This window comes from Bombus pascuorum, chromosome 11, assembly GCF_905332965.1.
Source record: "Bombus pascuorum chromosome 11, iyBomPasc1.1, whole genome shotgun sequence".
NCBI lineage: Eukaryota > Metazoa > Arthropoda > Insecta > Hymenoptera > Apidae > Bombus > Bombus pascuorum.
In genome coordinates, this window is record NC_083498.1 from 10565224 (window position 1) to 10582052 (window position 16829).

Consider the following 16829-nt stretch of genomic DNA (forward strand, 5'->3'; position numbering starts at 1 on the left):
TTATGCCAGAATATAAGTTTATGAAATCGAAAATTACCTTCTTTGGCATTATGTCAAAAACATGAGTCATTAAATCATAATCTAAGAGACATATTGCGTATCTGTAACCATTTTCAATAGGATGCAATACAAGTGCTTCAATGATATCACCAACATTTCCCAAATCAACAGTATTTACATTCTCCGCCATATAACAGGTTTTATCTGCGAGGGGAATTAATATTAATTTAAATGATATTATTTATTAAAAATACTTGTTATCCATTTCTTAATAATTACCTGCTTCAGCAGCCTCCTTAGATATCGGCTCAAGTAATTTACTTATCACTTTATTAATGTCTTCTCCATCATGAAATTTCAGATATACACCGTCTTTGGAAGGTATACCATCAAATGTACATAACAGAGGAACTTCAGTTCCTACTAAGTGAGCTAGATAATCATTTACTTCTTTCGTCATAGGAACATCTTTAGGAACATCTTTTAGTACGACTTTTGTTGCACAAGATCGGAGCTTTTTTTAAAAATTAGATTAATAGATTAAATAGATACAAATACTTTTAAACTATATTATAATACATATATTAAATTATAACCCACCTCCTTCAAATTATCAGATAAAATCTTAAGTTTCTTTATATTTGTAACTTCTGTATTACCAAAATCAACGTATGAAACTATAATTTTATCATCTTGTATCTTAGTAACAATTGCACGATAATAATTTTCGTCAGCAAACTGAGCTATTACCATTTGCCCCACAACTGGCAGTTCTTTTAAAAATGGAGCTTTAGAAAGGAAAAAGAAAAGTTTCTATTTTATACAAGTTTATACAAAGTTAGTTTAATTCTTACTAAATCTTATCAACTATTTTACGTACATGTTTGAGCGCATTTTGCAACATTTTGCATAACGTGGTTATAGTGTTCCAAACCTACAGTATCTAAGGAACGAACAAATAGAAGTATATGACTTCGATAAGAAGTAAGGCATACCTGAAAAAATGATTTTCATAAAAAAAATGATACTTTTTCCAAAAGCAATAATGAAATAAATAAAATAATAGTAGAATAATAACTATTTTTATTTAAATTAAAACCAAAAATCATACCTCAGATTCATTTTTTAATTCAGCATACTGTAATCCTTTTTGTTCAGGCATTGGTATCCAAGGCTTTACAGCAGCTTTTATCTTAACCTCTTCTTTAAAAATTTCTATTTCAATTCTGCCTTGCTCATTATTAACTGTTTGTTCTGTTACTTTAAATTCACATACATCACCTTCCTAGAAGTTATAATTGGGAGATTAGGATTATATATTAACATATATTATATTTAATAGCATATGAGATATTATAAATCTTACATTAAATTTATGTTTAGCATCAGTTACTTCACATATTACACCAAATGCATAAATATCTGAAAAGACTTTGTCGCATGTGACAGTCCTATTAATTGGCATTATTCTAGCTTCATCTATTATAGCCATCTTTAAAGATGGTTGCAGAGATAAAATATATCCCCTAAGCCAATCTCCGTCAGCTCTTTGACCACATATTAAATCTCCTACATTTGGTCTAAAAATTAATAATTTTGCAAACTATATTAACGTTTAATTTGTTGAAATAATGTATAGTATATTGGTATTGTTTACCTATGATTTGAACATTCTGCTGCTTGCGTGCACATTGTAGGTAATTCGGCCACTAATTTTTCATAATGTGGTACTGCATTATTAGGCAATAATGTAATACCATAAGCATTATTCTTTATTTCTGCATGAATTTCTAGAATACCAATTTCTCCAACAGTTAGGGCATTCACTATACTTTTTTCTTTGCATAAAAAATATAATGCTTTACTACTAGTGGATATTTCTGAAGAAACTATAGTTTCATCACCAACTTTTGCAATGGTTGAGGTATTTAGATTTCGATCATTATTTGTTTGAATTACTTCTGATGTTGATATATCATTCTCATTTTGAACTTCAACATTAATTACTTTGTTGGAATCGACTGATATCATTTTTACACTTATTATATCCTCATATTTGAAATTTTTATATTTCTCACAAGCTTTTTGAGATAATCGAATTTTAGCACAAAATCTTGGAATATTCTCATATTTATCAATTTTACGAAAATCATTTGTTTCGACAATTTCTTCATTACCATAATCTATATAGTGTACTTTTACTGGATTTAAACATGTAACTATACCTCTATGCCATACATTTTCATATTCTACAGCATAAATATTTCCAACTATTGGTTCCACTTTTCGTGCTTTTTGTGCTTCATGTTGTAACTCAGTCATTAATTTTGAAATAGCATCCTGATCTTCTACTTTTTGAACAAAACATTCACGATTTTGTTTTATAATTATTGTTACATCTTGAAATTCAGTTTTTGATAAAAATGTATTTTTAGAGAATGATATATCATTCTCTATCACTTGAATATCATTGACACTAAAATTTTGCCATTTTTTATCGTTTTCTTGATCATTTACTTTTTGTGGATTTTTAGTCTTATTGTTGAAAATTTCTTCTCGATTTGGTTGTTTCTGTAAAGAGGACTTATTTCCTGTACAGTTTCTTGTTTCTTCTATTTCAATTGATTTTGTTACTGCATTCGTTTTTGGCCGCCGAAGAGGTAATTGAATATTAGAAACATTTCTGGGAGAACTTTGCTGTTCATCATTTGATTGTAGTACAGGCATAGAACGGATAGTCGTTACTAAAGCTCTAAAAATAAGATACCAAAATTTAAAAGTCCAGAAGTATTTCTGCCTTCTAATTGTATCATATATTTCTTAACTATCAACATGTAATACTATGAGAGAGTACATACGGGATAGCTTCACATTCAAGCTTATGTTTTGACCAATTAGTCACTTGGCAAGTTCTACTGCAATAAAAAGTATTGCACCTTTCACATGTATACTTTGTTTTTTTCAAACATACTTTGCATGTTCCAATTGCATCTTGGAACATGTCTTTGCCATATTCATATAGGCTCTATTACATCAAATCATATATTATTAAATTATTATTGTAAAGAATATTTTTTCTTAATCTTTCATATTACCCTACTTACAGAAATACGTTTCTCATATACTTTATTAATGTGATTATGTATTTCAGGATCAGGATCTGGGATTTCATACATTGTATAACCCCGACCAAGTGCAACACGTCTCTTACCATCTGGGGTAATAGCTAATTGTCCTCTAAAATATTTTCAATAAATATTAATTCATATAACAATATATGATGTATGTACATTTTACTTAACATTGAACAATACCTTGTCCATAATGTGTTTGTACTTGCATAAGGCTCTGCATTTTCATATGGATTATATGTATATGGGTCAGAAGGATATGGATACAATAAATCATTATCTGCCGTATAAGCATATTTTGGTAATCCTGGATTCGGTTCCACATTTTTGAATACATCTAAGGGCCTGCTTCGTCCTCTTGTTTGTATCCTGCACATATTTATAAATTAATATTACATAACTTATATTACATAATTATGACAAAAACAATGACTATAAATATATAGTTACAATTGCTTATCTGTTACTGTAACATTTATTATATTATGATTTTCATATTCTTCTGTAATATCTTTAGTAGAAAATGTTTTTGTATTTGCTATATCACTCCTAGCTCTTTCTTTAGAAAATGATATCTTCAGACGTAGTGGTGGTACATTATGTAAATCTTTTATAGCATTTTCAGCATTATGATATGCACCATAAGTAATATAAGCCCAATTAGCATTTGGGCGATAAAAATATCCTTTAACTTCTCCATAATGGTTGAAAATTTCTAATAAGCCTTGCTAAAATATTATAATCCATTTATAAAATATCTTATATCCAGATATTCACACAAATTATATACATTTTATTATTATTTTTAAATAAAATTTTTACAAATGTGACAAAAGTCTTAAAAGTATTTAAATCAGTAAGAAATCAATAATTGTACATACTAGTAATAATAAAAAAGTTATTAATAATTTTACATACCTTATTTAGTTCTCCAGGTAAATCATTTACGTATAACGTAAATTCCTCACTAAAAACAAAATTGCTGTAATTTATATATGCAAAAAAGATATAGAAATTTACAAAATCAATAAAAATTATTTGATTATTGTTTAAAAATGTATACACGTGACATATAATAATCATGTAAAAGTAAGTAATATAATAATATAAAAAAAAAACAAAATATAGGAGAACGTTTAAATAAATTTTAGATAATTGATTTCGAAGTTAATTGTTAAAAATATTTTAATCTTACTCATTAGACGATTTGTTTTCTGTCAATTTATCAACTTCGTGAAATGCCATCGTTTTATTATTAATATTGCTTAATCAATTATAGGTACATTTATAAAAATGTATAGGCGTATTAGATTTTATAAACGTGATTTATAAATTAGATGAAAAATATTCAATTGCAAAAATCCAGAAATGTAGGTAGACAAAGAATTTCGAACAGTCTATATTACGACGTTATACGATATCTAGTATTACTTGTACATATATTAAAGTGCAATGAACAATTTACACCAAACAAATATAATGAACACGAAACTATAAGTTGTAAAATCAAAAAAATATATCTAATATATCAATTAGAAGTTTCAATTAAAAATTAGAAGTAAAGAAGCCGTAATAGATTTATTTTGTTACAATAAAATAAATTTATTTTTGATTCTATGTATTTCGATTATATTTGAATTAGCACGTGTCTTTAAATTAATCTCCAATAAAATATAATTTATTGGTAACATAATTATACATCGTTTTTGTTCAAATTTATGGCATACCTTTAATTATATATGGGATTTTAATTTGTAAATATAAAAATCAATGCTTACAAATATTATATGAATAAATTTATTGAAAATTACTACAAATGTGGTAGGGTCAGTTTAAGAAATTCTATTTTTCGCGGTTTCTGATGTGAAAAAATATACAGTACATTTGAATATCTATAAGCTAGGACATATTTCGTGGTGTACTTGTGGTCTTCGTGTTCTCATCATCGTGATAACATCCAAGCACTGGTCATCCTGTTTTGCATTATAGTTGTGTTAGATGTCAAGATAAAAAAGTCGTATTTTGTTCGCACAACAAATGTGCGTATCGAAATGTAATTAGTGTACATACCTTGTTATAATAAGCTTTTAATTAAAATGACAATGGCATGGAAGCAAGTTAAAGAACACTTAGGAGTTGGTAAGAAATAAATCGCTAATTTAGCCTTTGTAAGATCTAACATCCTGGGAGGTGCCCCAATCAGATAAAATTTTAGTTTCTGTTTGCGCGCGAAATATTAATTTATAATAATTTCGCTGGTTATTTTGATTACAAGTATCTAAATGTTAAATGTGAATATATTACTTAAATTCTTTGAAAATAGTTAATTAAATGGCGGATATTACCGAAACTATAAATTGTTCATGACATTATCATTTATATAATAACTATATATATATATATATATAACTATATATATATATGGATAATATATACATGGGAAGTACATGTTAACTGAATATTTAATATCTTTATTTAATATCTTCCTGTTTTTTGTATCTGTAATGTAAATCACATTAATGCTATATTTTGATTAATTGAAATATTAAAACATTATATTTAAAATAACACTTGCTAGCGCTTTTAACTGTTTATTATTAATTGTAGCTATACATAACTTTGTACATGGGACTCCTTATGCAATGCAATTAACTGTTGGAGAAATGGTACAGATATTAGAAGAATATGGAGATTGGTATTATGGACGTAGTAAATTTAAAGGGACATGTGGGATTTTCCCAAAATCTTATATACACATTTTACAACAATCGGTGAATATGGACTGTTTAATACATGAAATCACTAATGTTTTACGAGAATGGGGACACCATTGGAAGCATCTATATGTAGTTAGTATATACAGAATAATAAAATATTTAATTAGTAAAATTATGTTTAATATAACATAATTTTTGTCATGTATAGATTCATTCTATGCACTTCAAAACAATGCAACAACAGATTTTAGAGTTAATAGGATATAGAAGCAAAATTCTAAGTGGCACATTGACAGTAGATGAATTAAAGGATGTGAAAAGATTAGCAACAGCTAGAATTGATACTGGTAATCAATTATTGGGCATGGATATGGTTGTACGTGATGATCAAGGGAATGTTCTTAATCCTGAAGAAACAAGTACAATTCAATTATATTATCATCATGAAACAGCTGCAGAAAGAATAAGAAAGGCAGCTAATGATACAAAACATAAGCCTTCAAAACCACAAGCACCAGTATACTCACATATCTTCTTTATTAGTGTAAGAAACTTCGTATGTAAAATGGCAGAAGATGTAGAATTGTTATTAACTTTGTACGATGGGAGAGAAATGAAAGCTGTTACTGAAAATTATGTTGTGTCATGGAGCAAGGAAGGACTTGCCAGAGACATAGATCAATTACACAATCTTCGAGTTTTATTTACAGACCTTGGTTCTCGAGATTTAACTAGAGATAAAGTTTACTTAGTTTGTTATGTAATTAGAGTAGGAGGTATGGAAGCTAAAGATGCTGATCATCGACGTTCAAGCGTAGCACAAACTAATCAAAAAGTCAAAAATACTGAAAATATGAGAAGACCATTTGGTGTAGCAGCAATGGATATTACTTTATACATTACTGGTAAACTTGAGGGTGATTCAGATCATCATCATTTTATTCCATTTGTACAGTAAGTATGAAATTTTGTTAGGATTTATATTCTGAATATAAACTGTTTCATAAGAAACCTCTTATGAATACAGTTAAAATAGATCGTTTTGTTGGGCTTGTTTTCATTGCTCCAGATGTTGTGAGAAAGAAAGTTTGGATGGTACATTACGTAGAATTCTTTCCCAAAAAGAAATAAATATTCAAAAAAGTAGTAATGGCAATAGTGGCAGCTTTGCTGGTGGTCAAGGTTTATGGGCTAGCTTAAAGTTGCTTAGGGGAGATCCAAAACAAGTAAATAGAAAATTACTTGATAAATAATGAGATTTAAAAATATATTTTAATATTTATGAAGAATTTAATATTAGGTACGTGATGAAAATCCACATCTAGTACTTGGTAATGTTGCTATTGCAAGAAAAATGGGATTTCCAGAAGTTATTTTACCAGGTGATGTGAGGAATGATTTGTACCTCACATTGATTAGTGGTGAATTTAATAAAGGATCAAAGTCTACAGATAAAAATGTTGAAGTTACAGTTAGTATTATTTAAAAATGAATGATATTTTCAATTATATTATTAACTTATTTTTTGGTAGGTTAAAGTATGCAATGAGTTTGGTGTACCAATACCAGGAGTTATGACATTAGGTGGTGGAGCTTCACCTATTGATGAATATCATAGTGTTATTTATTATCATGAAGATAAACCTAGATGGTGTGAAACATTTAAAATTGCTATTCCAATTGAAGAATTTAAACAAGCACATTTAAAATTTACATTTAAACATCGAAGTTCAAATGAAGCAAAAGATAAATCCGAAAAACCTTTTGCCTTAAGTTATGTGAAATTGATGCAGCGTAATGGAACAACATTGCAAGATATACAGCATGAGCTACTAGTTTATAAATTAGACCAAAAGAAATATGAAGAAATTGATATTTCATATTTGAAATTGCCATCTACAAGGGGTGAATTGGTAAAACTAATATTGCAAAAAATTTAACTGTTTTTACACATAAATATATTACAAAATTTAAGTACTCTTAATTATAGGTTGAATTAAATTTAGAAAAAAAACCAACATTAGGAGCGCTTACTTTAAGTAGTAAAGACAGTTTTCTGATAGCGACTAATATTTGTTCAACAAAATTAACGCAAAATGTAGATTTATTAGGTTTATTGAACTGGGCATCGCACAATACAAATTTAAGAGAATCTCTGATTGCTTTAATGAAAGTTGATGGTGAAGAAGTAGTGAAGTTCCTACAGGTTAGTTAATTTTCTATATTATATAATATGAATACAAAGTATAAATATTACTGTACAAAAATTTGTTTTTAGGATGTTTTAGATGCTTTGTTTAACATATTAATGAGTAATTCAGATAGTGACGTTTATGATGATATGGTGTTTGAATGTTTATTATATATTATTGGGCTTGTGTCTGATAGAAAATACCAACATTTTCAACCAGTAATGGATTTGTATATTTCTGAGAGTTTCTCTGCAACGCTCGCATACAAAAAATTGATTAGTGTATTACGTAAACGTATAGATAATGCAACTAATAATGACGGACAAGAACGTGATATATTACTCAAGACAATGAAAAGTCTTCAATACTGCATGAGATTTGTTGTAGAATCCCGTCTTTTATTTACTGCGTATGCTTTACTTTTCTTACATTATCATATACTAGAAATGTACTAAAAATGTGTTATCATATATATTATTTATTTTACAACAGGTTAAATCAAGATGAAGAGGAGTTCTCTCAAACTTTAACAGAATTATTGAGATCTATAGTTGAACTCATGAGGCACGAAACAGATAGTACTTTATTAGTTCAAGGAGCATGCTTGAAATATTTACCAACTACTATACCCCATTTGTTACGAGTATATAGTGGCAAGCAGTTGAGCACAATTTTGACTGACTTATTAGTTACTTTACCAGTAGGAAGATTAACTAAACAAAAAATGATGACAGTGAATGATATTGTTCATAGCCCCCTTTTTTTAAGTGCAGAATGCAGAGCAATTTTGTTACCTAGAATTATTATTTTGGTTCGTGATTTATTGGAAGCTAAAGAAGAGGTAAGATATGTCGTGTCATTAATCATTACGATTTATTAACTTTAATGTTAAAAGAGCGAATTATTATTTATTGAAGTACATATGAAATAATTTAAAAGTGCTGTTACACTTAAATGTATCATGGTGATTTCTTAAATGTAAAATTTATTTTGAGTAACGTCATTCTTGTTGAAGCTTCGTTCATATTAATATTATCGTAATCAAGCTTAAAAAGCAAATATATGTTGCACATTTGATATAGCTAAAATGTGAGCGGAGCTTTCGATTTGCATTTAAAACATTCTTACACACAATTTGTGAATAGTGTCATTATTTGTGCTTTCCGTGCAGCCTGACATCCTCCCGCCACGCATCTTTCTGTGAATTTCATCAATCTTGTATTATTCTTTAAGCCAGGATGTCTTTATTTTTGTAATACATTTAATTATTTTGGACATATTATATTGTAAAATAATATTCTATTGGTCTAGATAGTAAATTTGAAATTGAAATGACAAAGAAATATAATGAAATCAAAGACATCCTCTACAAAATTTTACTATAGCATGAGAATTAAATCAAATTTCCTGTTATAGCATGTAATCATAAAATAGTATTTCCAGCTACTCTAAAGGCATTGATAAAGTGTAAGTTATTCCTTTTGTGTCTAACTTCTCATCTTATTCATGTTCAGATTGGATATTATAAGAACATATATTCTCAAAGTAAGAAATTGAATAACTCTTCGAAAAGCATTAAACAAAGTATCTTTATAGGAATTCTAGTATTTGTTGTAGTTTCTCAGCTCTTTCATAACTGTTCTATTGCTTGGGGCACTGCATTCTTCTTGCATGCAGTCTTATAATGCAATTTTCCTTAGGTGATGGACAATGTTAAGGATATAACTATATTTTTTTATGCATAAATTGGCATTATATTCTCACTAACATAGGGCTATTTCATTTTTGTGTTTGGTTTGGTTTTGGTTATTGGCCTATAAAAGGGGCTGTCAAGTACGCCTGGAAATAGCGTGGCGAAGGTAGCCAGGCTGCTCGGCGAAAAACGACACCGACTCAACCAGCACCGTGGCTACTCTGAAGAGGTAATTGTTGAAATATACATCGTGAACTCGAGCGCGTTACTTGCAAGTAAATTTTGGATTACTGGCACAATGGTTAATGATGTCATGAAAGATACAGTGATCTACTTATGATAAGTATTTTATGTTAAATTTTCAGGAATGGTGTTTATTGTTGTGTTGTTTAATTTTTTTCTCTTTTTTTTTTGTTGTACCTAATTATTTTTACAAGAATATTTATAGATAATCTATAATAGTGATGAAGAACATGTTTTTATTTTATGTTTATATAGGTAGAATTGTGTGTCAAGATTTTATCTGACATCCTGGAATTAACATTTAGGAAAGATATAGGAAGCACTATACAGGATGTGAAACAAATTATGCTTACTGCTCTACGGACCATTATACAGACAGTTATATCAATGGATAGAGAAAATCCATTAGTAGGAAATTTAGTTTCAATTATGTTAGCAATATTCAGGTAAAAATAGTAAAATTTTTATTTGAAAAACGTAAAAATATAAATTTTTTTTAAAAAGAACTGGATCTGAGCGTTTAATATTAAATATATATTTCAGACAAATGACACAACATCATTATGAAATTTATATAAATCACTTTGGAACTAAATTTGATTTGCTTGATTTCCTCATGGAAATATTATTAGTATTTAAAGATTTAGTATCAAAAAGTGTATTTCCAGGAGACTGGTGTGAAATGATTATGCTTCAAAATAGTATAATTTTAAAGTCATTGCGTTATTTCTCGGGTACTATTAGGGATTATTTTTTTACTGATTTTGAACAGCAAGCTTGGTCCAATTTTTTTCATTGTGCAATTGCGTTTTTGACTCAACCAGCCTTACAGTTGGAAACATTCACGCCATCAAAACGCAATCGTATTGTTTTACGCTATAATGATATGCGAAGGTATGAATATAGATTAGTATATCAAATTAGTTTATTTTTCAAATGTGTAACAAGTATTAAAATATCTTCCTTTACTTCTGTAGAGAAACAGCGTTTGAAATACGATCAATGTGGTTTAATTTAGGACAGTATAAAATATTATTTGTTCCGGGTTTAGTTGGAGCAATATTAGAAATGGCATTAATTCCAGAAAGTGAATTAAGAAAAGCTACTATTCCTATATTTTTTGATATGATGCAATGTGAATTTTATAGTTCACGTATTGTTGAAGGATATGGTGATACTAAACGTGATCCGGCTCACATAAAAGCTAATTTCACAGAATATGAAAATGAAATGATTGCAAAATTAGATATATTGGTATGTTATAATGTATATATTTTTTATTTATTCATTCATTTATCATTTTTTATGTACATTCTAATAGGTTGAAGGAGGCAGAGGAGATGAACAATTTCGTTTGCTTTGGATTCAAGTAATGGGTAATCTTTGTGAAAAGCACTCAACTATGCGAGAACAAGGATTACGCTTTGTTGATACAGTAGCTAAACTTATGGAACGCCTATTACAATATCGTGATATCATACATGCTGAGTCTCAGGAACATAGAATGCTGTGTATTGTAAACTTACTAGAATTTTACTCTGAAATAAATAGAAAAGAAATGTATATTAGGTATATATGCAGTTAACAGTTTTGTTAATTAAAACTCATTACATTGTTTCTAAAAAATTAAACAAATGTTAAATGATATGTTTATTTTACAGATATGTGAATAAGCTTTGTGAGCTACATTTGGAGTGTGACAACTACACTGAAGCAGCATATTCTTTGAAACTTCATAGTCAATTACTAGCTTGGAGTGATCAACCATTACCGCCACTTTTAAGATCGCATAGATATTTAGCGTGTCAAACGCATCGTGAATTAAAAGAGGCATTATATAATGATATGATCGAATACTTTGATAAAGGTAAAATGTGGGAATGTGCGCTTGCAGTATGTAAAGAATTAGTTACACAATACGAAGAAGAGACATTTGATTATTACCAACTTTCTGTATTATTGACGCGCATGGCAAGGTTTTATGACTCAATAGTAAAACAATTAAGGCCTGAGCCTGAATATTTTAGAGTTGCGTATTATGGACGTGGTCACCCAGCATTTTTACAAAATAAGGTAAGTCATGAAATGTTTGTGTACCTTTTAATTAATTATTTGAGTATTATTAGTTACTGATAATTAATCATAGGTATTTATTTATCGTGGAAAAGAGTATGAGCGTCTCAGTGATTTTTGTTCACGAACATTAAATCAGTTACCAAATGCAGAACAAATGAATAAATTGTCTCCTCCTACTTCGGAAATGCTAGAATCCAATCATCAATATGTCCAAATTAATAGGGTAGATCCATTAATGGATGAAAAAAGGCATCGTCTTAGTGGGAAACCTATAACAGCAGAAGCAGTTTTGAGGTAAAATATGATTAAATAAAGTAAGTTTATAACATTAAATTAAAGTCTGTCTTCTTTCTCACATTTAAGATATCATCGAGTGAACGACGTTCAACGTTTTCGGTTTTCAAGACCAGCACCAAAGAAAGATTTAATCTCTACTACTGCAAATTCTGGTGATAAAGAAACGAATACTGTTACCAATAACGAGTTTGCTTCACTATGGTTAGAAAGAACAGTACTCGTTACGAGTCACCCTTTGCCAGGCATTCTTAGATGCTTCCCTGTTACATCTAGTGAAACCTATTTAGTTAGTCCCCTTCGTAATGCAATTGAAACAATGGAAGCTACAAATACTACATTAAGAGATTTAATCTTAGCACACAGAGCTGATAATAATATTCCGCTAAATCCGCTTAGTATGAAACTAAATGGTATATTAGATCCAGCGGTAATGGGTGGTATAGATAATTATGAGAAAGCGTTCCTTAATTCTGAATATCGCAGTGCTCATCTAGAAGAAAGTTCCGATCTTTTAAAACTAGAGGGGCTAATCGCTGAACAAATTCCATTACTGAGTGTTGGTGTCCAATTACATAAAGTACGTGCTCCGCCTGAATTGACTCCGTTTCATCAACGTTTGGAGCAATGTTTTACATCAATGCGGAATCAAGTAGAGGCGAAATATGGGAAAAGGGTAAATTTAGATATCATTTTATAAAAAGGAATCTTTGAAAAAATTAATTATCCATGAATTGCAGACATGCGATCTACAAATTGAAAGCTTAACTCAACCTGTTATGATGAGAAGACATCAAAGTTCAAGAGGCGAGAATAATCGATTATCTGAATCACATATTATGAATTCAGAGTAAGTAATGTATACACTTATTTGCGTAATTTGCTGCAAATACTGCTATTATTTGTAACTAACAATTTCACTGATTCATTATTATGTTATTAAACGGTATTAACTTTGATATGAGATTATAATCACATTTTTTCTTTAAATACTATTTACGTTAGTAAAGATTAATATGCATGTAAAACTGAAAATACCCTGAAATTTGTAACATATATTCCATATAAGAATAAGCAAAAAGATATCCTATGTAAGTTTCTCCATATTTTTTTATTGTAATGTTACGTGGTTACTTTGTAATTATCTCGTTCAGCTGTGGAACTCACTCCAGGGTATCCTCTCTTACAAGATCCCAAGTTGCAACATTCAAGTCGCTCGCCTCATTCAATTTTAACAACAGTATACCTTCATCTGGTACTCAAAACGTCAGTTTGTCAAGGTAAAGATATTACAATGATGATGTGTAAAAATAATTATAGCATTAATTAATTTCTGAGTCTTTTTTCATCTCCCATTTTTATTATTATCTCATTTATTATTATTTTATATCAACTATTTGTAGACCTAGCATCAATATGATTTATCAGTGCTATCATATATTATATATTCATACTAATTGTTTGTTGATAGCACGATTATTATTAAATAAATGAATGATGTACCAATTGTTTAGTTTGAAAGGAGAAATATAGTAAAACATTAATTAAAAAATACTTATATAATTTTATCTAATTTTCAATATTACGAATGAATATTAGAATAACATATACATATGTAATTTCAGGAATTTAGCTGTTGGGCCTGATAAACACAGTATCCTATTATCCTTCCTTCGCGCATAGCAGTTTTTGTATATGTACATGTGTATATATATGTACAAATTTTTATATATACCCTACTTGTTTTTTTATATATTTATATATATATATATTGCCTATTGCCTAATATATGTTAATCAGCTTATTATTCTAAAATTATTTTAATTATTTTAGTATTATTTAGTTAAATTAATTATAATTCTATAAAAACGCTTTTAGAAATTATGTATAAAACATTTAAGAAATACCACATATGTACATATATATTTAAAAAATTATATTTGTACATACTACTTCTTCTTTCTCTTTTACTATTTATTATTTATTTGCATGATACTTTTTGTACTTTTTGTTGTATTACCATGTTTGTCCTTAAGTAAAACAACTTCTATATATACAACCGATTATCATGCTAAATAGGTAAATAATGTGTTATTACAATAGAATTAAATTAACACATAATATCTTTGAGATATATATATTTATAAAATTAAATTTGTAATAAAAATTATTATTGTGCAGGAATTGTTCAATACGTTCACATATATTATCAACTGCATCTCTACAAAAGGCATTAGGAAGTCCAAGTCCAGGGACAAATAAAAAGAAAGATTCAAAACGAAGAAGTTCACGCAAGAGTGATTCAGTTGCATCAACAAAAAGTGATCAGCCGACGAGTCAGTGGTATACTACAGCAGATGTACCACAAATTACGTCGTCCCCTGTCACTCCATTAATGTCCAGTTTTCCTACTACTCCAATATTCGAACTTCGTCAAGAGGTAATATTTCAGTATAATGATAGTTGGTAACATTAGACCATAATAATAATGATGACGATGATGATTATGATGATAATAATAGTAATAGTAATATAATTCTTGTTTAGCTAACACCTAAACGCCCTTTGAGGTCGGAAGTAGAAAAGGAAAGAAGAATAAGTAATCGTTTATCTGGGCAATCTCAACATTATTTAAGGAACATAAACAATGGAATGGATTCAAGTAGTTTAGGGAAAGGAAATAGAGATAGTATTGGTACTACAGACAGTACAGCGTCTGAAGATGACCCACCACCACCCTTACCTATGAAAACACGCGAGGCTGATTATTGTAATCTTCCAGAAGAATTGCCTGTTCAGCATTGTGGAACAGGTAGCCTAAATAACTTTAATCGATCTTTAGGACAATGGTCAAAAAACAAACTTCCAACCCCTACAGACGATCTTGACATTCAAACAAAGCCACCCACTCCACCTCCGAAGCCAAAAAGGCCGCCTTATAGCTTAAACAAACTTATTCTTCCCTCAGATATAGATAATTTTAGTCAAGACCCGTCCGTAACTTGATTCAAATTATTTGATGATCATGTGTCTTGCCAGTATACTGAAAATTACATATAATGGTTATACATATAGGCTCTAGTTACAGTAGGAAATTAAAAAGTTACCATTTACATCTTATTATGTACCTTTTCTTTTTGTAAAGTAAAAAACTATCTATCACTGTTAAGGATAACAGAATAGTAGTAGTTCAGCATATTTTCAGTAACATGACAAATGTATTGAGAATTAGATTTAATTTTATACTTTTACCTTTATTCCATCCAATCGAGAAATTTTTGAATAAATTGAATATATTGCTATTAAATATGATAAAGGTATAACAATTTTTAAAAAAAATTTACAATTTATAATTTTATACTTATAAATGGAAAAACATCTTTATATATGCATATATATTATAAATTCTTCACTTTATATTTTATAAATACATTTATAGAAGTATAAGTTTGGAATATACCTGTATTCACAAATGTTAATTAACATATTGAGCATATTTACTAATGCCATTGATATCAAAGTCTTTCATTTATAGAAGACTTTATACTCATTACAAGACATATATATATATTATATATTATATATATATATATATAAAAGTTATGCATAATATGTTTCTTAAGAAGCAGATATTAGAATTTTCACTGCGTATTTTTATAGATTTTTATAATACGTGTTTACTCGATTTTCGCTGTAATAACATTTTTGAACAAATTATACTGTTATTGTTGCTAATCTTTTTTAATATAGATAAAATTTAGAAAGCTGTTTTTAAATTTGAAATAATTTTTTAATATCTGTTTTCTTTGAAAGCTCGATTTTATATATACACCATAGTATTATTAATACCTAACTATTACCTAAGCATTACCAATTTATTGTGATGTACTAATATAAATTAAAAGTTTGTTTTTACGAATCAGTTGACAAGATGATGTTTAAAATGTTAAATTATTTAAAACAATGAAGACTTAATTTTATATAATCCTGAAATAAAAAAATAAGTCACTTTGTATGCAGTACACAATCAGTATATTATAGAGTTTATAGCATGTTTATTTACTCAATTTTTATATATCATGACAGAATATTTTATAACGAAACAAATTTTTATGTATTTTTATACAATTATACAAATTTGTTATAAAGCACTACATCATTCGACAGGATTATTGTGTTTTTGTTTTTGACATGCAAATGTATAACAAATTTGTAAGAAAAAGCAAACGTATCTTCGATTATAAAATATTATATAATTTTTTAAATTGCGATTATTATGTGAGTCTCATACCAAAGAGATTAGTGCTTTATTTATTTTGTTAATAGGTTGTATATGTCATTTAAGAAATGTTATATCACGCATTATTCACATAAAACAAAAACAAATAAATTCGTTCTTTTCAAATTAATGAAATAAACAAGAAATTACTACAATTATATATATTTATATAATTATATATTTATACAATTATACATTTGGCTG

General features: G+C 28.3%; 2 protein-coding genes and 2 long non-coding RNA genes across 11 annotated transcripts in view; 2 read left to right on the top strand and 2 right to left on the bottom strand.

Annotated features, from left to right (window-relative positions):
- Positions 1-3276, top strand: part of LOC132911864 (uncharacterized) — a 4591-nt gene extending 1315 nt beyond the window's left edge. The window contains exon 2 of the long non-coding RNA XR_009659095.1: positions 3152-3276. This is a non-coding gene — a long non-coding RNA (uncharacterized LOC132911864). The remainder of the gene's footprint in view (positions 1-3151) is intronic.
- LOC132911837 (uncharacterized) overlaps positions 1-4588 on the bottom strand; it is a 10036-nt gene extending 5448 nt beyond the window's left edge. The window contains exons 1-13 of one of the 4 annotated variants that reach the window (XM_060968822.1): positions 4327-4566; positions 4050-4113; positions 3582-3859; positions 3315-3500; positions 3105-3237; positions 2859-3025; positions 1658-2752; positions 1367-1580; positions 1112-1285; positions 881-995; positions 601-788; positions 280-514; positions 38-204 (exon numbers count right to left, since the gene is read on the bottom strand). In XM_060968822.1, the coding sequence (XP_060824805.1) occupies positions 38-204; positions 280-514; positions 601-788; positions 881-995; positions 1112-1285; positions 1367-1580; positions 1658-2752; positions 2859-3025; positions 3105-3237; positions 3315-3500; positions 3582-3859; positions 4050-4113; positions 4327-4376 (3066 nt within the window). In that variant the 5' untranslated portion in view covers positions 4377-4566. Of the gene's footprint in view, positions 1-37; positions 205-279; positions 515-600; positions 789-880; positions 996-1111; positions 1286-1366; positions 1581-1657; positions 2753-2858; positions 3026-3104; positions 3238-3314; positions 3501-3581; positions 3860-4049; positions 4114-4326 lie in introns of all 4 variants that reach the window. The other 3 variants (XM_060968823.1, XM_060968826.1, XM_060968824.1) reach the window with 3 other exon arrangements.
- A 324-nt stretch (positions 4589-4912) lies between these two features.
- LOC132911871 (uncharacterized) lies at positions 4913-5515 on the bottom strand. Its single transcript, XR_009659098.1, has 2 exons — positions 5202-5515; positions 4913-5104 (listed from the first exon to the last, which is right to left on the bottom strand). It is a non-coding gene; the product is annotated as an uncharacterized LOC132911871 (long non-coding RNA).
- Positions 5059-16751, top strand: LOC132911866 (dedicator of cytokinesis protein 1). Of its 5 annotated transcripts, none has more exons than XR_009659097.1 (21): positions 5059-5270; positions 5739-5980; positions 6057-6802; positions 6918-7074; positions 7149-7319; positions 7381-7761; positions 7839-8054; positions 8127-8449; positions 8533-8881; positions 9864-9962; positions 10232-10422; positions 10520-10870; positions 10954-11230; positions 11298-11545; positions 11638-12049; positions 12123-12346; positions 12416-13022; positions 13087-13196; positions 13501-13626; positions 13972-14425; positions 14528-14615. XR_009659097.1 is itself a non-coding variant. In XM_060968861.1 (21 exons), exons 1-21 carry the CDS (start codon positions 5228-5230, stop codon positions 15350-15352), a joined length of 5991 nt encoding a protein of 1996 aa, XP_060824844.1. In that variant the 5' UTR covers positions 5059-5227; the 3' UTR covers positions 15353-16751. The 5 variants fall into 5 exon arrangements, 4 of the variants coding, with proteins under 4 accessions (XP_060824844.1, XP_060824845.1, XP_060824847.1 ...); XM_060968861.1 differs by lacking the exon at positions 13972-14425 and adding an exon at positions 14894-16751 and having other exon boundaries at positions 14528-14786; XM_060968862.1 differs by lacking the exon at positions 13972-14425 and adding an exon at positions 14894-16751 and having other exon boundaries at positions 13519-13626; positions 14528-14786.
- The last annotated feature ends 78 nt before the right edge of the window (positions 16752-16829 follow it).